This window comes from Scardinius erythrophthalmus, assembly GCF_964197995.2.
Source record: "Scardinius erythrophthalmus genome assembly, chromosome: 1".
Lineage (NCBI taxonomy): Eukaryota > Metazoa > Chordata > Actinopteri > Cypriniformes > Leuciscidae > Scardinius > Scardinius erythrophthalmus.
This window is the reverse complement of record NC_138221.1, coordinates 67,091,573-67,112,158: the sequence shown is the minus strand read 5'-3', so window position 1 is coordinate 67,112,158 and position 20,586 is coordinate 67,091,573. Positions and strand designations below refer to the sequence as shown.

At 40.3% G+C, this 20,586-nt stretch overlaps 2 protein-coding genes across 2 annotated transcripts in view; both read left to right on the top strand.

Annotated features, from left to right (window-relative positions):
• Nucleotides 1-16,126, top strand: part of LOC308696495 (NLR family CARD domain-containing protein 3-like) — a gene marked incomplete at its 5' end in the record, with an annotated part of 137,565 nt that extends 121,439 nt beyond the window's left edge. The window contains one exon of the mRNA XM_081375259.1: nucleotides 15,718-16,126. The remainder of the gene's footprint in view (nucleotides 1-15,717) is intronic.
• Nucleotides 1,569-7,351, top strand: LOC308696480 (BEN domain-containing protein 5-like; the record flags this gene model as incomplete). Its single annotated transcript, XM_081375229.1, has 9 exons — nucleotides 1,569-1,731; nucleotides 2,187-2,308; nucleotides 2,393-2,708; nucleotides 2,786-2,833; nucleotides 3,180-3,224; nucleotides 5,043-5,081; nucleotides 5,288-5,340; nucleotides 6,009-6,219; nucleotides 6,998-7,351. The coding sequence occupies 9 exons, from the start codon at nucleotides 1,569-1,571 to the stop codon at nucleotides 7,126-7,128; spliced, it is 1,128 nt and encodes a 375-aa protein (XP_081231355.1). The 3' UTR covers nucleotides 7,129-7,351.
• Nucleotides 16,127-20,586: the final 4,460 nt, after the last annotated feature.

The following is a 20,586-nucleotide window of genomic DNA, read 5'->3' as shown; positions in this document are numbered from 1 at the left end:
CGGCAGGTGGAATTTCATTAATAGCCAGCTGTATTGGCCAGATTGATGTACCTGAGGCTTTGTACAAGGGACTTCCGTCTGAATTGAACACATATGAAAGGTTATCCTTATTGTGCAGAATTCCACCTGGGCGCGAGAGCTCTTTGTACATATCGCCATCATAAATGTCCCTGAGTACGTTCTCTGATGTTGCTCTTGTAAATCTCAAATTGAGTGAATTTCTGAAGTTGTCATTTTCAAGGAATGACTTAACCTGTAAATCAACTGGTAAAGTAACAAAGTAACTCTGGCTTTTCAGATCTTGGGTACTGTTTGTCTTGTTACAGTGTGAACACACATAGTGTTTCCTCTGATTATTGTTTTTATGACTTGCAAGATATGACTGACAGAATGTACAAAGGAAATGAAGTTCTGTTCTCTGACTGAAGTGTATGAACACCTTACTAAGCATGTGCTTACTGGCTGGCAGTACTGTTTTAGAGAAAACAAAATTAATCAGTTTCAAAAGGTCAAGCAGTGCAGCAAATGATAAATTGTGCCTTAGTGTGAATGTTATGAGCAGCAGGAGGAGTTCAGCCTTTGTAATTGAGAGAAATCTGCATACTGGGACATTTAGATTTTCATCAAATTTTGGACCAGTATCATGTGCAAATGACTGGCTTTCTTCTCCATCATGTTCCTCAACATCACTGCCTTCATCACTTTCATCGGCTTCAGTGACTTCCCCATCACTTGCCGTTTCACTGTCACCATCTACAAAGTTTCCTTCCTCCAATTCCATTGCTTCTCCGTCGCTTGCTTCGTTTGTCTCACTTTCTTCCTCATTATGTACTTCAGTGCCATTTACACTATTTCTGTCCTCTAGTTCAGGGTGCTCATTGTTAGATGGTCCAGGTGTGTCATTGTTGGAGCTATAAGTGTTTGATCTAAATCTTGTTGTCCTTGGCAACAGATAAGTAGTATCTGGCTCCAGGTACTGCTTATACCTCTTCATTTTAGTCCCTCTGTTGTTGTCTGGTTCTTAAACTCTGTTAAACAATGTAACGTTAAGGTTGCAACGAGACATACATAGGCCTACCAAATTTGTGCTGAACAAATTGTTATTTTTATTTATTTGATATCCTACAATATTAAACAGAACAGCTAGTAGACTTTTCACTCACCACCATGAGTCTCTGTAAATAGTGAGAATCATAGCCTTGTGGACCTCTAGTATCTGTCAGAAATAGCTGCGCGCCATCTAACGGTCAACTAAATTTGTCAAAAAATATGAATTAATAAAAGTTAATTAAATACAATTAGAAAAATTTGGGAGGAATATAAGAGTAACAGATTGTTTTTGTCACTTACATTGGTGGAGCTTTAATTCACTTGAAAAAAAAACCTGAATGTGTGTATCCCTGCGCAACTACTGCGCGTATCCATGGGAAACTACTGCGCGAGCCACAAAGTGGCGCGAACCACAAAGTGTCGCGCGCATATGCACGTCACGTATTTAACGGTAACTTTTCGAATCGGCTTCTATCAGACACGGAGAAGGCTTCAGATATCTGCGTTTTTAATACAAAATGTTCGCATATGTACATTATTTAGACGATGGAGTTAAAGACGTTGTTAATGTTAAAGACATTAAACACTTTGACCCAAAAAATACGACGGATTTCTCGTCTCACACTTACTGGATCCTGCAGAAAGGACGCTTCATAAAAGGACAGATTCTGTTGATGAAAGGTAGGCCTAAATCTTTCAATTTACAGTACTATGTCTATAAATATGCTTAATAAACAGCTTACAAAACTGAGGACGTTTTTGTGACATTTGTGAACCAGATAACTTAATGAAAAGCGCAGCTATTAATAACATAAGGTTAACCTGTAGCTGCTAGTTGTTACCTAGCTCATTGTATCTTAATAACCTAATGTATTCATTTTTAAGATCCTAATTGTTTAAACAATATGATTTGATATCAAATTAGTTAATTTAAATGCTTTTTCATTTTTTTTTTCTGCCGGTATAATACCAGGTGACCATTCCAGTAAGTTAGATATTAAAGTAAAAGAAAAAAAGGTCATTTTAATTTATGAATCAAACTAAATCTAGAGTAAAAATGGTTGTTTTCATTAGTGTAATTCTAGACTGAAAATAAACAAGTACTTAGTAAGAAGAAAGCTATTCCCATTTTCCAGAAACTTGTGAGGAAATTGAAAATGTGCTGGCAACTGGGAAAAGGATTCGAGTGCCAAAGCTGCTTGATAAAAGTCCACCAGAGAACAAAACTTCAGAAAGGAAGGAAGCTAAGGATAATGCTGTAAGTAACATGAAAAGACTGCACGATGAACTCAATTCATTGAATAATTTAAATACCTCTTACTTGTGTTATTTGTATTTTCAGGCAGCCCAGAAGGCAAGCATTGAGGAAGGAAAGCAGACATTTCTGATGGACATTTTAAAAAAGAGACAAGCCTTGAAAAGGAAGCAACCACTATTTCCTCCTCATTCTACACCTAAAAGAGGAAAAAATATTGTAGATGATGAGATAACAACAAGTGAGAGTGAGGATGAACTAATTCCAAAATCAAAATTTGATGAGCTTGAGAACCGATACAAATCTCTAACTCGGAAATATCAAGAAGCTATTGCTGAAGGGAAGGAACTGAGGAAATTAAATGCTGAGCTTCAAACATGTTTAGTAGCCAAAATTCTTTCTGGTAATTAATATTATTATTAGTAGCATTATCAAATTTTTTTTTTTTTACACATACATATTTGAGACTTTATGTTCCAGGAAGCAACACATCTCCAGCCTCCATCCCAGACCTTCCAGTGACAACTGGTAAGATTTTGTGCACCATAATAACAACAACAAAAACAACAATAATAATAATAAAGATTACATTTACAAATAACATGGTCAACTTATTTTAAAACTATTACATTTATAAAATCTAAAAATTAAAATCTAATTTTATTGCCTTCTCTAATTCCAGTGCTCTTAAAAACTTGCACTGTTTGTTATTCATAAGTTTGCAGATTTTTTTGTGTATATTGAATATTGTGATGCATTTTTTTGTTTAAAGATTACAGGGAATTACTCAATGAACTGAAAAAGGCCAATTTTATTTTCTGCAGTATGTTGAGAGATAATTTTTTTGCATTTTTGGGTACATTATATCTTTCAGGTTGCAACACCACCGCAGCCACTACAGCTCTTCCAAAGACAACTGGTAGGACTGGCTTTTAAAAACATTACCACCACACCAAGGCACTTACTTGAATGCATTTGTGTCTACTAAGGATGATTTTACACATAGGCCTATAATGTTTGAAAATTGCTTGTATTTTCCTAATTTGTCAAAGTCATTTTGGATAAAAGTCTGTGAAATACAGATACAGGCCTCATTTACAAATAACCTGGTTAACTTATTTAAAAACTATTACATTTATAAAATCTAATTTTATTGCCTTCTCTAATTCCAGTGCTCTTCCCAGTGGGCATTTGATGTCAATTTAACATCAATATGACATCAAATTGATGTCAAAATTAGGTCACGAAATAGGTCAAAAATGAAAGTCATATTGACGTCAAAGTGTTGATGTCAATTTGATGTCAAGAGTTTGACCTCTATCAAGAGTTTGATAATAAGTCATTTTGCCAAACAAAAAGGTGAAACGTATGGCCGTACACTTATTACCAGCTTCACTTACTCTAACCAGATTTACTTTATTTAATTTCCGGTTTAATGAAATCATATTTTGCATTTTAAAGTCACCATGATGGTGGTTAGCGTTTGCTTTAGTTGTGCTCTTGACTTCTTAATATTAAATTTTCTCTGGCTGCTATAATTGTGTGTGTATAAAGCTCTGTTGTTGTAGCTAAAAAAGCCATGAGAAAATGAGATCAGGTGATGTTGGCTATTTATTGATGACGATGATATCATCATGTAAATGCCTGAATCCCTGCTCTTTTTCAGTGTCTTATGTTCTGATTATATATGACTTGCGGGTTCAAAACTGTTTTATTCATAACAGAAGTCATTTGATTCTACAGCATGTTTAGCAGTTTTGTTCATCTAATAATGTACTTGGTTTTTAAAAACTATTTAGTGCACAAAACCCTGTCATCTATGGCATTACTTAGACGCACACAGACATCAAGAAACAGCGTATGAATCTCAACAATGGTGACAATCAAACAAAATATCCAGATAATCAGATCAACTCCAGGTGCATAATTTATTAAAGCTGTAATGCATTCTGGGAGATTTTGGTGAGTTTTGATTGGTGGTACCCAGCATGCACTGCGGCATGAAGCGTTTCATTGATTGTCACCATTGTTAAGAGTCATACACTGATTCTTGATGGCTAAGTAATAATGTAGAGGAAAATGCTTAATGTACTAAATGTTTTTAAAATCCATTATAGTCTTCGATAAGCAAAATTGCTCTAATGCTGTAAAATTAAATAGATTCTATTGTAATACGTCATAAAAACCACAAATTCTATATAATCAAAACATTTGACACTGAACACATTAGGGAATCAGGCATTTACATTATGGTATTGTCATCATCATCTATAAACAGCCAACATCACCTGACCTTATCTTCTCATGACTATTTTGCCTACAACAAGTATAGCAGCCAAAAAACTTTTATATTAAAGAGTGAAGGGTCAAGAGCACAACTAAAGCAAACGCTAACCACCATCATGGTGACTTTAAAATACAAAATTTTAATGATTTCATAAAAATGGAACTTATATAAAGTAAATCTGATTAGTTTTAAGTGAAGCTGGTACGGCCATGCGTTTCACCTTTTTGTTTGGCAAAATGACATCAGCAGAGGTCAAACTCTTGACGTCAAATTGACATCAACACTTTGACGTCAATATGACTTTCATTTTTGACCTATTTCTTGACCTAATTTTGACATCAAGGTGCCGGCTGGGTTAAAAACTTGCACTGATTGTTATTCATAAGTTTGCAGTTTTTTTGTGTATATATTGAATATTGTGATGCATTTTTGTTTCATTCAATGCCTCAGAGAGCAGCCCCCCTTTAAAACACCCTCAAACAGCAATTGGTAAGTATTGGTGATCTTTGCAGATTTTTTTTTCCTGTTATATCAATCATATTATTACCATTACTATTATTGTTATGTATGTTATATGATAGGGCCAGTTTAGCCATATGGATGGATTACTACCTGTATCCCCACATGGTTAATCTGGTCCCACTGTAATTGTTATGAAAACTTCATCTCCCTAAACTGCACACCCCCTCCCACAGAGATCAATTCTGCTGTTGATCAAAACTCTGAACAAACTTCAGATAACAATGAGGTATGATTTTAATTAAATAGAATATTTAGGAGAGGCTGGGGCTGCTTGTTACTTACTCCAGTGTTTATATTAGTTGGTTTAAGCTGGTTTACATTTTTGCATTAGGTACATACCTCAAAGCCTACAAAAAAAGCTACCGAGCATTTCCACCGTTATGTACCAGGAAAAAAAAAAAGATTATATTTAATTGAACACACAAATGTGAGGCATTTTGTCACAATATGTGGTAAGCTGTCACAATGGAACCAGTTCAAACTTTTGGGTAAAATTTACCTTCTCTGTATATTGTAGATGTTTTTCGACTGAATTAATACAAGTGTGGTTTAATTGTGTGCACTTGCATCAGCAATAAAAATATTACACTAAAGTTTTAAATAAAATGTTGTAATATGAGTTTTGAACTAGTTGTTTGAAACAACATACAAACAAACATATTTGTAACGTGTGTAATTCAGACTTTGAGTCAAAAACGCAGTTTGTGATTGAGACAACTTTCCATTGTGATTGCCAACCTCAGTCTCTCTTATGCAAGATGGATATGGCCCTCTACTTAACAAAACAGCAAAAAGTCAAGAGAGAATTGTTGATTACAAATTTATAAGAATGGAGACTGCAGTAGTGTTAAGTTTCTTGATAAATGTTTAATTTTAAAATTTTATTTCTTCTAGGTTAATATCGGTGAAGGTGTAGTTATACATCGTGAAAAATGGAGGAAGATACAGCTCAATGTAAAGGACAGCTTGTTTGTGAAAGAGCTGGCAGTGTGCATTTGGGGAACAAGCACACTGGCCAACCGAAGCCTGGAAGGAAAAAGTTGCCCCACCACAAAATCAGATCCTAGGCCACCTCTGACACCTCACAAAGTCAGAACACTGAAAAGTGAGTGATGTGTCAACTTTAGAGAATTATGTTCAGGGCTCGACATATGAAGGGTTAACACTTTATAATAACTGCATGCTATTAATCATTAGTTAAGCATTAATAAACAATTAATTCATCATTTATAAAGCATTAATAAACATTAATACACTGTTTATAAATACAGCTATAAATGCTTTATTCTTGATTTATAAGCATATCTATATTAACTTTTTTGTGAGTTCATCTAAAGTGAGGACTATTTATCCCTTATAAAGCATTTAAAGGAACATTCCACCGTTTTTTGAAATAGGGCTTATTCACCGTCTCCCCTAGATTTATTTAGGTGGGCAAAAGCATTTTTGTCTCAGTGCATGCATTAACTTAGTCTGGCAGAGCTGCCGCTAGCTTAGGTTTAGCATAGTGAATGGAATCCTATGTTGCCAGATAGCATGTCGAGAATAAAAGTGAACCAAAAAAAAATAAAAAAATAACCTAATTACTTCTTGTGACCTGCGTATTCACAACGAGTACAAATAGCGATGCAGATTAAGACTAGGCGATTTCCTAGGCAGATATTGACATGGGACTATATTGGGGGGAAGCACAGGCGAAGCACTGCTACTTGGGCACAGAGATATCAAGCATGCACCCAAGTAGCAGTGCTTCGCCTGTTCTAACGATCAACAGTAATAATGCTCATACTGTCAAATTTCGCCTTATTCAAGAACAGCATCTATAGATATTTGTGGTAGTCAAGGCTTAAAGGATTTCTCTTGTATTTGTATTTTTTTCCTAGGTTGCTTTCAAAAGTGGCTGGAGGGCAAAAATTTGGAGGAAGCAGAGCTGAAGGCCAGAACAGTGAAGCTTGGGCACTACTTGACAGAAAAAATTCAAGACATCAACAAAAAAGTCAAAAAAGCCAAATAAGTAGATTGCTTGCTTCACTTCATAAACTACATTTATTTTTCTCCTAAGTAGTTACAATCAAATGTTTTATTGATTTAAGCTTACAAATAATTACTAATTTCATACAAATTCATACAAAAAAAAAAAACCCACATCTTTGTATTTATTATTTCATCTTTTTAGTAGGTTGTTTGATTTAATAAAGATGTTGGAATGAAATTCACATAAATAAATGTAATTCTTGAATGTATTTGTGTCTGTGTGCTCCATTCCTAAAGCATAGGTTTGGTTTTATCATAAGCCTAGGGTAGGTGTTGTAACTAGCAGCTAAATTAAATCAGTGACCAGCAACATAAAACAGCTTCAAACCCTAGCTGGTTACAATTCTCAGCAAAAGAAAATCCCCAAAAAAACGCTACCAGCATAAACTGGTATTAGATGGTCTAACCAGCATAAGCTGGTATTGGGTGGTCTAACCAGCATAAGCTGGTATTGGGTGGTCTAACCAGCATAAACTGGTATTAAGTGGTCTAACCAGCATAAGCTGGTATTGGGTGGTCTAACCAGCATAAGCTGGTATTGGGTGGTCTAACCAGCATAAGCTGGTATTAGGTGGTCTAACCAGCATAAGCTGGTATTGGGTGGTCTAACCAGCTACCATGTTCCAAAACACAGCTTGAACTGGTCAAGCTGGTCAACCAGCTTGACCAGCTTGAACTGGTCTAGCTGGTTTTTCCACAAGGGATAAGGTGAGAATCAAGATAATTATCACAGATGAACACAACTTTTATGAATTGTGAAGCCTGAATGCAGCTGCCAGAAGTAAAAAGCTAGTTATGTAAGGGTTAATGCCCTTCGAGGTGTCCATTGTCAGGTATTAATGGACGACGGCGAGGCTTGAACCATCCGACGCGCAGCGGAGGACGGTTGCCTTCGCCGAAGTCCATTAATACCTGGACACCTCGAAGGGCATTAACCCACTTATACCATGGTCACTTGCCAAATAACACATTTTTAAAACATTAGTTTATATTGTAATTAGTTTTACAATCGAAATCTAAAGTTTTTACAAACAATAACTTGGTTTCTGAGATATTTATAGTCCGCTCAGCTCATAACCCTTCAGTTTTGTTTTGATACAATAAATTGTAAACGGACACTTTGACTACCTGTTGCTATGGTTACTCACAGCTGATGTAGCCAGCACATTTATTTATTAATTTCGAACGGTAAACAGTGGCTGCGTCCGAAATCGCATACTTTGTGAGTAGGTACTACATTTAAATTAGAACGTACTTCGCGACCGTTAAAAAAGTACGTTCTATATAGTATGAATACGGGTAGTATGAATGGAGTCCGGACGTACTACATGCGCCATGTTGTCACGTAACATGCACGGTCACATCAGCGCGAAAATTTAAAGAGCCCGTTCCACTGACTGCACCAACTGAGCAATGTTTTTAGTTCTTCTTTCCGCTTTCGTCTGCGTTTTTACGTCGTTCGTGCTCACAATTCAGAGTCGTCGGTCAGTTGCTCGCACACACACAAACCTGTGAACAATGACAGAGGTTGATTTTTGGTAAGGAAAAAGTAATTTATTTGCTTGTGATAGTGCCATCAATGAATAAACATGAATGAATCAATAATATGCGTGTGTTTATCTCTGTCGATTCATTCATGGATGGCAATATCACAGTGTGTGTGTGTGTATATACATATATATACACACACATATAAGAAATGGATCATATACATATAATACATATACTGTATACATATAAATAATCCAACACAGAAAACAAGTGTCTTGTCGATTCAAATTGTATTTTAAAATAAACTATGAACACGTTACAGATTGTGAGCCCTACAACGCCAATTCTTCATCTATATTTTAAAGATGGAGCTGACCTCCACCCCTCACGGTAGTCCATCCAGTCACTGATTGCGACCATGGGTGGAAAAAAAAGGACATCGAGGTGCTGGTGTTCTAGCTACATATCACATATTTGAGCTTAATTTTTTTTACAAATTATTTACTTTAAATTTGGGTAGGAAAAATTCAAGTGGAAATCCAAAAATTGCCCAGGGTGTAAAGTTCTCATCTTGTACACATGCTTTTAAAGAAACAGATTTTAAATTATTTTAAAGTGATGCCCAACAAATGAGATTGTTAGTAAGAAAGTCCCTTTAGATCTTTAGAAACCTGTGAAGGTTACCTTACTGAAGCTGTTGACGTTCATTTTCTTCCCTCAAGATGACACTTTAATAAAAAAAGTTTTAAAACTTTTGCTTTTGGTGGTGCTTTAAGCTATATTATACTACTTTGTGCCAAAGTTTTGTGATTTTGTTTTAAACTTTTGTATTCTGTATCCATTTAAAAGTTAAATAATATACAAAAATAAAGCAAATACATTTTAAAGGTGTCTGGGGTGTGTGGGTATTTCTCTTCAGTGTGGCACTCATATTTTTCAGATATACCTGCAATTTGCTTTTCAAAAAAAAAAAAAAAAAAAAAAAAAAAATCTGGAATCTGCCACAGAAGAAGTGCACACACAACACCCTTTAAAAATATTAATTACTCCATGCCACATATTAAATACTTTACAACTGACAATCTAACTACTGTAAATCCCTGGGAATTAAGTGTTTTGTAATAAAACTTGCTAAAACAGCATTACAAAATGAACTTACTAACAAATAAATGGAAAGAGAGTGTGTAACATTTGTTTTCTTTATTATAATTTTTTTTTAGCAATTTCTAAAAGCTGAAGGAATCTTTCCTCTTTCTTTTCTCGTCGCTCTTTCTTTTCTTTCCTCTCTTTCATTAGCCACTCTATAAGAACACAGGTGTGGTCATCAGCCCCTGCAAAATCAACACAGAATTTAACATTAGTGATGAACCATGCTCAATCTATATTATTAAATTAATATTAATGTTGGACAAGTTGAGGTAAGTTAACAGTTACACTTGATAACAGTTGCTTGCTTTGTAGCCAACACATATTACATATCAACACTGGTAAAGAAGAAATAAAATCGTTAAAATTAAAAAATAAAAGTTTTGTAACCCTCTCATTTAACTGAGAAACAACGTCGTTGTTTAAATAAAACAGTGTTAACTGACAGACATTAGCTCGTTCTGTTCGGCAATAATAATAATGATAAAATTGTAATTTTGCAGCCAATTCACAAACTTGTACCCTCGATTTACATTATTTAAACTTTTAACAAGTCAATCGTTTACTTGTATGATGTTAAACGAATACAATTTAACCACAAATAAACAAAAAGTGTGTTGTAAAGTACTTACACTTGAAAACAGCCGCGTCTCCGTTTTCCGCCATTTTCAAATATAACGACGACGACAACTCCTCTCCCGTGGCATCATGGGATAGTAAAGTGTCCATCGTATGCGCACTTCAGAATCTCGCCGGATGTAGTAGGTCATCCAGGTACTTCTCGCCTACTGTTTTTCGAATTCTATGATTTCGGACATACTACTCTGCTCGCGTACTGTTTTTCGCATACTATATAGTAGGGAAGTATTCGATTTCGGACGCAGCCAGTCAGTTTCACCAGAACTCCTTTACTAGGTGTCCTCTATCACTTTTTAACGGACACCCTGCAGCCAATCAGAATCGAGTATTCACCCAGACCATGGTATAAGCTATAAATGAACTACACCCGATCCCACGACTTCAGTGTCACCATCACTAAACTTCCAACAACTCTTTAAGTTTTTATCTAACAACATTTTCCCAGAATGTTTGAGTTAGAATAGTTTGTAAGAGCACAATTATAACCATAACAATGCTGTAAAAGCGGACTGAGTTTACCTGTTCAGCGTGATGACGTTTAATCTCATCGACAGCCTCTGTAGTCACATTTACCCACATAGCAACATTTGCCATGTTTGCCAGATCTGGGCCACAAGCAGGCCATTGCAATGCCACATGTCAGCCAAGAGCAAAGAAATAAACCAGAACTGGACCTTATCTGAGCCACAAAATCTGAGTATAATATGGAGTCATCTCATCCTTAATAAGCCTGTTAACAAAGCAGAATCACTGAAGGAAAGAAGAGAACAGAAAAAGAGACGAGCAGAAACATAAGAACTACAACTGACTTCAGACACAGCCTTAGATGAAATCAACTGAAGAGAAAAGAAGACATTAAATCTGTGAAGATCTCAGCAGAGGATTAAACAACTCCAAAAACAGCATTAGCTACCAGCTGTGTTCAAAAGTAGTAGTTTGGTAAATAGTTTCCAAAATTCTAAATTGTAGCATTTTTGTTTGTGTATATTTCTGTTAAGAAATTAATCCCCAAATGTTGTTTCAAACTTTTCTATTCTTAGGCTATATAATAAAAATTGTGCAAGTGTGAACGCAAAACTTTTTTTTTTATATGGTCTCACATTTATATGGCACAGCTGTAATTTATTTCTTCGTTTCAAACCCGGAAGTGTGAAAAGGATCCATTCGAGGAAGAGCTGCTGGATGTTTTACTCGTCTCACAGTGAAACCGAAAGCAGTCGATGACTGTAAAGACGCCATTTCGGAAGATAGAAAATCAGCAATCGCTTCACATGTGTAAATTCGTTAAACTTTTCACACCTGTAATATCGATAGAGTATTTGCGTCTCAACACACTTTATGACGAACTCAAACTCAAACACATGATAAAGTGGAAAGTTACTTTCGTTATCTAGGCCTACTTCACGACAACTAACACTCATAAAATGGCTGAAAATGGTTAAACGTGCACTTACTTTTTCCTTTAACAGGAGAATATTAGTTTAATGTTTATTTGGTTGATTTTAAACTATTTAATTATTTTTATAATCTATGTGTGTTCAGTGGCACAGATTGGGGAAAGGAAGTGTAGTCGCAGGATAATCACATAGACGTGTAAAATTAACATCATATTTGCTTAATGCGAGACGACTAAACGGATTGTGAAAAACACCTGCTAGAGTTCAGCAGTGTCATTAAAGTGAAGGTGAATCCAGTGTTTAATCGAGGCTGCTGTGTTTGAAAGTGTGGCTGACATGTTGCTCTACACATTATTTAGTAACTGGAGAAAAACTGTTAATGTTGCGTTATAGCAAATGAAATGCCATAAATAAAATGTATCAAAATTAATTTGTGTTTTGTGCATGTTTTCTGTGTCCACATACAGGCCTGAAAAGTCTCTCATCAAGGAGGAAGAGAAGGAGCAAACTGTATGTAAAATGAGTGTGTGTGAGGAGAGAGAGGAGGAGGCGTCTGTTCACACTCAGAGAGCAGCATCTCCAGGATTCAGCTGTGTGTCTATGAAGAGTAACCACTCCATGTTTGCGCCCCCTATGTTCAGTGATGGACCGTCTTCAGTATCCAGCTGTGTGTCCATGAAGAGTAACAGCTCCATGTATAAACCCCCTGATCTCAGTGATGGACCTGCTGTGACCTCTGACCCTGTGTGAGTATCATGAAGTTCAGGGCCGGTCCAGATTCTGCTGGCGCCCTAGACGAGATATATTATATTATATTATATTATATTATATTATATTATATTATATTATATTATATTATATTATATTATATTACATTATATTATATTATATTATATTATATTATATTATATTATATTATATTATTTTATATTATATTCATCGCTCTTAAAAACTACAACACTGGCAATAACAGACAAACACAAGTGTGTGTATGGCCGCACAAATAGTTGTTCAAATAAAGGGTAAAAAGACTATATCAAATATGTATCCAAATTGAATATATTTATAGATGATTATAGCGGCGTATACTCAAAAAACAATCCAAAAGCCACAGCAGGCTAAGACACAAGGAGATTATACTAAAGATGCATCACACTGAAGCATTACATCTGATGTTATCTTTATTACTCCGTTTCACCAGCAGAACAAACACCAATCACTTACTTTGGTAGATGCATTTCATCAGTCGAGTGAAGATACATCAAACAGCGCATAGTAACAGATAGTGATGGTAGTAACGTCATTGACAGTAGTGACGGTCAAAAGAAAGTTTTTCCCCATGCTCACCCTGCAGCCATGCTCCAAACAACCTGCCCAAATCCTACAGGTGAACACACACGCTAATATACACACCACACCCCCTCACAGTGCCATAGTTACAAATACTGTCACACCGCACGTGCACATACACAACAGTATAGAAGGAAAGAAGAAATATCACAAAAGACTAATCAAACCCAATGTATGTCTCCTACAGCGCACAGTATTCAGGTCAGGTGACAAGTCTGCTAGTCACTTTCTCAGCTTTTTGCTCAGAATGTTGCTTTCTTCATGAAACTTACTCACTGTAACGAGTGTGCAAGGATAAGGCCAGGGCCAATCCAAATGCTTAAACAGATTTAATAACAAAAGGCAAAACTTAAACAATCCAGACCTGAGATCAAGGCAAATAATCCAATTGAGGGCATAAACTAATAATCCAAACATGGAAGGGAAACCAGGAACATGCGAAAACCCCAGGTAAACTACACTACCAACAACGACTCGTACAAACTAACTGAAAAGCAAATGGTCTGTTCTTTCTTTTGATATATTGCATGTTCAGTTTGTTATTCATACCCCCATTTACCCTACCATTAATAAAACATGTTTTCTCTCTAAAACTATGCATAACACACATACTGCTCTATAAATTACAGTTTTGTTGCCCAAGAACAAAGAAACTATTTAAAATATTTCTGGTGTTTTTTCTCATTATCAACAACAGGAAGAGAAAGAGAGCAGCTTCTCCAGGATCCAACTGTGTGTCCATGAAGAGGCAAGAGCCCCCAAAATTCAGTGATGGAGCAGTGACCTTTGACCCTGTGTGAGTATCATCATGTAGAGTGAGAGACACTTGAACACAGAATGCACAAAGGTTCAGATCTTTAACGTGTATAACAAGTAACAAGTGGAATTCAAGATGCAAAGAAAGGAATCCTTTTACTTTGTTAAAGTGTCTTAAATAGTGTTTTCTTACGCTTCTGTCTGTCATTTCCCTGTTAGATCGACATTTACACAGGAATGATTTTTGGATTGTGAATCCTTATGTGAATTGTGGATTTGGAATCCTTGAAAATTCTGGCTAGGAATAAATAAAATCAGTGGATCCCAATCTGGTTGTCATGTTGAATGGTTAGGAGTTCCCCAAAATCTCTGCTCATTTCAATATTTTTTATATCAATATATAAATGTAAGTTTTTTTAGGATACTCTGATCGATCTGCCATAAATCAGCCAATATAACTTCCTATGAATAGACTGATTATCTATGAACATGCCAATCACATGTTGATGACACAAAAATGCAAGACTGCTCAAACCAGACAGATAGAGAGTGTGTGTGTGTGTGTGTGTGTGTGTGTGTGTGTGTGTGTGTGTGTGTGTCTGTGTGTGTGTGTGTGTGTGTGTGTGTGTGTGTGAGAGAGAGAGAGAGAGCGAGAGTGAGTGAGTGTGTGTGCGAGAGAGAGTGAGTGTGTGTGTGTGGGATAGAGAGAGTGATTGAGTGTGTGTGTGTGTGAGAGAGAGAGAGAGAGACTTTGACTTTTAAAAACACTTTAATTATTTAAACACTAAGAAATCAAACCAAGAGAAACAAATAAACAATAACAATTCTTATTACCAATTAAATACCAGGTTCCCTGGTTCTCTTATAGTCACCAAAACCGCTCTAACATCTCCATTCAAAATAAGGGACATTATTAGTGTGCCGATAATAATATATTCAATGACCACTCTTGACTTCACCAAAGACTTAAACAGAGGCACCATACTCACATCCTCTCCAGCATTCTTACACTGATGTGTCTTAAAAATGGCTAGTTTAGCTTGCCCTATTAAAAAATTGGCAAGTGTACACTGTTGCTGCCAAGACTTCTTATAGCAGCAACCCAATATAGACTATTGGTATACGAGAAACCCAATTTTACAATGATTTCTCCCAACATTTCAAACAATGAACCGAGTCTAAGACACTCACAAAACGTATGAAAAACTGTCAATTGCACTACAAAAAGGACATGTCGGTAAAACAGTCTCATTAAGCTATTGAAATAAAAGAGTTTAAGGCAACAATACAATGCAATAACCTCCAATGAAGGTCCCCACATCTCTTAGAGATAGGGGGTTTGTACAGTAATCTCCAAGATGGATATACCTCATCAGAAATAGAAAGCCAAGTCCTCCATTTAGTGTCCAGTCTTTGTTTCAATTGTCCAAGATGTACAGATTTCACACAGATAATTTTTTTCTCAATACAATAAAATACCAAATCCCCATAACCTTTCAGTAAGTTTGTTAGGCTTGTATCATCAACTAATTCCCAATCTTTAAGAACCAACTTAAATTCAGGAAATGTATGAGGAATAAAACCATTCAGAAGAACATTATTTGTAAAATAAGTCAACATCGGAGAAAAAGAGGCCTTAAGATTCCTAACTGATCCCTCCACAATTCTAACCAAAGTTAGCCCAACTTGATTAGCAAGTTCATGTTCAGTTCGCCATTGGCCTTTTGTTAAATCAATCAAGTACATATCTTTCGTAATGCCAGCATTCAAAAATTTGGTGGTGTAACGAGTTAGCTCAAAGGGGAAATATTAATAATAACTCTTTATTAATTTATTATTAATAATTATTAATATTTGGGTCAGTTAATTGGATTCACTTGATGTAGCTAAATTAATAAATCAATTAAACAGTTTGTCCAACGAACTCTTCTGATTATTAATTCATTCTAAGAAAAGCATATTTTTCATGGCCACCGAAAAATAATTGTTTCTTAGCATGTACAGCGCTTAGAGCATGTAACAAGATCAAGATCGTAAAAGGGACTTTGCTGCAAGCAGAGAATCAGAACTAAATACGTATTGTGCACAAGTTTTATTAACTAAATCACAAACATAACTAAACTAAAAAAAACATACATACATACATACAGTCATGGCCAAAATTGATGGCACCCCTGATAAATATGATAAAAAATGGCTGTAAAAAAATAAATCTGCATTGTTTATCCTTTTGATCTTTCCTTAATAAAATTCACAAAAATCTAACCTTTCATTAAAGTAGAAGAACTGAAAGTGGGGGGTAAATCACATTATGAAATAAATGTTTTCTCCAAAACACGCTGGCCATAATTGTTGGCACCCTGTTATTAAACACTTTCTGCAACCTCCTTTTGCCAAGATAACAGCTCTGAGTCTTCTCCTATAATGCCTGATGAGTTTGGAGAACACCTGACAAGAGATTAGAGACCATTCCTCCATATAGAATCTCCAGATCCTTCAGATTCACAAGTTCATTTTGGTGCTTCTCCTCTTCAGTTCATTTTCTATACACTGTTAACCCTTGCTGTAAAAAAAGGCCAAATTCTGACAATATCATACCATTTTCCATTAAAACAGTAATATACCGTAGAAAATAAAAATAGCCTACAGGAATATACTGTGAATTAACAGCGCTCAAAATCGACACTCAGAGGCTGTTTTCACAATCACACCCTATATCCTCAATCACTATTCCCTACATTAGTTCACTAATATAGTCCACTTGAATGAAAAGAAGTGAGTGAATTGAGACAGTGATGAATAACACCTGATAAGCAGAATCACTGAAGGACAGAGAAGCAAGAAAAGAAAAAAGAGAAACACAGAAACTACAACTGACTTCCAGCAACACTGAGTGTGAAACCAGTTTACAAACCAGTTTAACATTATTTCTTTCATACATGTACAAAAGTTCTTGTTGAGAATTTACAGAGATTGAGTAAATAATAAAGTTTGTTGTCACCATGATGGAGATTTGTATTTGCTTTAGTTGGTCTCTTGTCCCTTGACTGTTTACCGTTCATCTCTCTCTGGCTGATGTAACAGTGAGTTTATAAAGCACATTTGTTATGGCAAGAAAAAGTCAAGAGGAAGATGATTAGTTATTTTTGGCTTTTTGTGATTGTTTAACAACCATCCTGGACATGTCTGATATTCAGATCTTTCCTGTATATATTCTTTAAATTTATGGGTATTTCATATTTAGTATATTTAATTGTGAATCTACAACATGAAATCAACATTTCTGTAATCAGGTCTTCTGAACAATATCGTAATCATATAGTGCATTAAAACATGTTTAACTCCTGTGTCACGATTCTGTTCTGTCTGAGTGTTTTTTGTCACTAGTCACATGTCTTCCTTTGTTCTGTTTTCCCGCCACTCCTTGGTTTCCATGGTTACCCTCATTAGTTCATTTGTATCACCTGGTTCCTCGTTAGTCTTGTCAGCTGTGTCTTGTTTCCCTGATCTGTTCTCCCCTGTATTTAAGCCCTGAGTGTTTCAGTCTTCACTTGTCGGTCAATGGTTTATGTTAGGCGATCTTTGCCTGAGCACATGCTCCCTGTTCCTTGTTTTTGTGAGATTGTGAATTAAAACCTTGGATTACTTCATCTGCGAGTTTGACTCCTACTTCATCTACCCTGCAGCCTGACAGATTGACCGACCTCAAAAATGGATATCCCCGCTGTCCGCCTCCTGTGTTTGGATCAGGGGGATCAAACATTGGAGGACCACACGCAGAGCTTTCTAGAGACTGCTTCTCTCACTCACTATCCGGACTACTACCTCTGCACATTCTACCGGGTGAGTCTGGACGACTCAAGCAGAGAGAAGTTGACTGGAGAAGGCCCGAAAGATAATTTCGCTGCCTTTGTGGAATGGGTGTTGGTGAGTTGTAATTCTGCTTTCACAGTATGCTCTGGTGAAGAGGATCTCGCCAGCACCCTTCCAAGCACTCCTCTCATCAGTCCAGCCGAGCCTGCACTTCACGCCAGTCCAGCCGAGCCTGCACGTCACGCCAGTCCAGCCGAGCCAGCACGTCACGCCAGTCCAGCTGAGCCTGCACTTCACGCCAGATCTGCCGAAGGCAAGACAGTGAGCGTCATGCCCGCCGCGCCTGAGACAGTGAGCTTCATGCCCGCCGAGCTAAAGACTGACAGCGTCATGCCCGCAGAGATTTTGTTTTCTTTTATTCCGCCGAGCTTGAAGCTCCCTTCGCCGCTGGTTCCGTCCAGCTCAAAGCACTCTTCGCCGCTGGTCCTGCCCAGCTCAGAGCCCTCTTCGCCGCTGGTTCCGCCCAGCTCAGAGCCTTCTTCGCCGCTGGTCCCGCCCAGCTCAGAGCCCTCTTCGCCGCTGGTTCCGCCCAGCTCAGAGCCCTCTTCGCCGCTGGTTCCGCCCAGCTCAGAGCCCTCTTCGCCGCTGGTTCCGCCCAGCTCAGAGCCCTCTTCGCCGCTGGTTCCGCCCAGCTCAGAGCCCTCTTCGCCGCTGGTTCCGCCCAGCTCAGAGCCCTCTTCGCCGCTGGTTCCGCCCAGCACAAAGCCTTCACCGCTGGTCCTGCCCAGCACAAAGCCTTCACCGCTGGTCCTGCCCAGCACAAAGCCTTCACCGCTGGTCCTGCCCAGCACAAAGCCTTCACCGCTGGTCCAGCCCAGCACAAAGCCTTCACCGCTGGTCCTGCCCAGCACAAAGCCCTCACCGCTGGATCTGCCCAGCACAAGGCCCTCACCGCTGGATCTGCCCAGCACCGAGCCCTCACTGCTGGATCTGCCCAGCACCGAGCCCTCATCGCTGGATCTGCCCAGCACCGAGCCCTCATCGCTGGATCTGCCCAGCACCGAGCCCTCATCGCTGTCCAGCACCGAGCCCTTATCGCTGCCCAGCATCAAGCTCTCTTCACGATCCCTATCAGCCCAATCAGAGACTGTTTTTAGCCATCCTTCTCCTGTACTCGGGACTTTCCCCAAGTATTTTTTGGGGGGGGGCCATATGCCTCCGTCCTGGCCACTCGAGGGGCCATGGCCGCCCGAAGGGTCCTCACCGCCGTGGCCGCCCGAAGGGTCTCCACCGCCGTGGCCGCCCGAAGGGTCTCCACCGCCGTGGCCGCCCGAAGGGTCTCCACCGCCGTGGCCGCCCGAAGGGTCTTCTCCGCCGTGGCCGCCCGAAGGGTCTTCTCCGCCGTGGCCGCCCGAAGGGTCTTCTCCGCCGTGGCCGCCCGAAGGGTCTTCTCCGCCGTGGCCGCCCGAAGGGTCTTCTCCGCCGTGGCCGCCCGAAGGGTCTTCTCCGCCGTGGCCGCCCGAAGGGTCTTCTCCGCCGTGGCCGCCCGAAGGGTCTTCTCCGCCGTGGCCGCCCGAAGGGTCTTCTCCGCCGTGGCCGCCCGAAGGGTCTTCTCCGCCGTGGCCGCCCGAAGGGTCTTCTCCGCCGTGGCCGCCCGAAGGGTCTTCTCCGCCGTGGCCGCCCGAAGGGTCTTCTCCGCCGTGGCCGCCCGAAGGGTCTTCTCCGCCGTGGCCGCCCGAAGGGTCTTCTCCGCCGTGGCCGCCCGAAGGGTCCTCTCCGCCGTGGCCGCCCGAAGGGTCCTCTCCGCCGTGGCCGCCCGAAGGGTCCTCTCCGCCGTGGCCGCCCGAAGGGTCCTCTCCGCCGTGGCCGCCCGAAGGGTCCTCTCCGCCGTGGCCGCCCGAAGGGTCCTCTCCGCCGTGGCCGCCCGAAGGGTCCTCTCCGCCGTGGCCGCCCGAAGGGTCCTCTCCGCCGTGGCCGCCCGAAGGGTCCTCTCCGCCGTGGCCGCCCGAAGGGTCCTCTCCGCCGTGGCCGCCCGAAGGGTCCTCTCCGCCGTGGCCGCCCGAAGGGTCCTCTCCGCCGTGGCCGCCCGAAGGGTCCTCTCCGCCGTGGCCGCCCGAAGGGTCCTCTCCGCCGTGGCCGCCCGAAGGGTCCTCTCCGCCGTGGCCGCCCGAAGGGTCCTCTCCGCCGTGGCCGCCCGAAGGGTCCTCTCCGCCGTGGCCGCCCGAAGGGTCCTCTCCGCCGTGGCCGCCCGAAGGGTCCTCTCCGCCGTGGCCGCCCGAAGGGTCCTCTCCGCCGTGGCCGCCCGAAGGGTCCTCTCCGCCGTGGCCGCCCGAAGGGTCCTCTCCGCCGTGGCCGCCCGAAGGGTCCTCTCCGCCGTGGCCGCCCGAAGGGTCCTCTCCGCCGTGGCCGCCCGAAGGGTCCTCTCCGCCGTGGCCGCCCGAAGGGTCCTCTCCGCCGTGGCCGCCCGAAGGGTCCTCTCCGCCGTGGCCGCCCGAAGGGTCCTCTCCGCCGTGGCCGCCCGAAGGGTCCTCTCCGCCGTGGCCGCCCGAAGGGTCTGCTCCACCGTGGCCACACCTACAGTCTGCTCCGCCCTGGAGGCTTCCTGCCTTGTCTCCCTTGCCTTGTCTTCCCCGTCAGCCTCCAGGGCGCCCACCCTCCCACCCCTTTGGTCTTTCTACGGCGCGAGGACGCGCCTACCGGGAGGGGGGAGTTATGTCACGATTCTGTTCTGTCTGAGTGTTTTTTGTCACTAGTCACATGTCTTCCTTTGTTCTGTTTTCCCGCCACTCCTTGGTTTCCATGGTTACCCTCATTAGTTCATTTGTATCACCTGGTTCCTCGTTAGT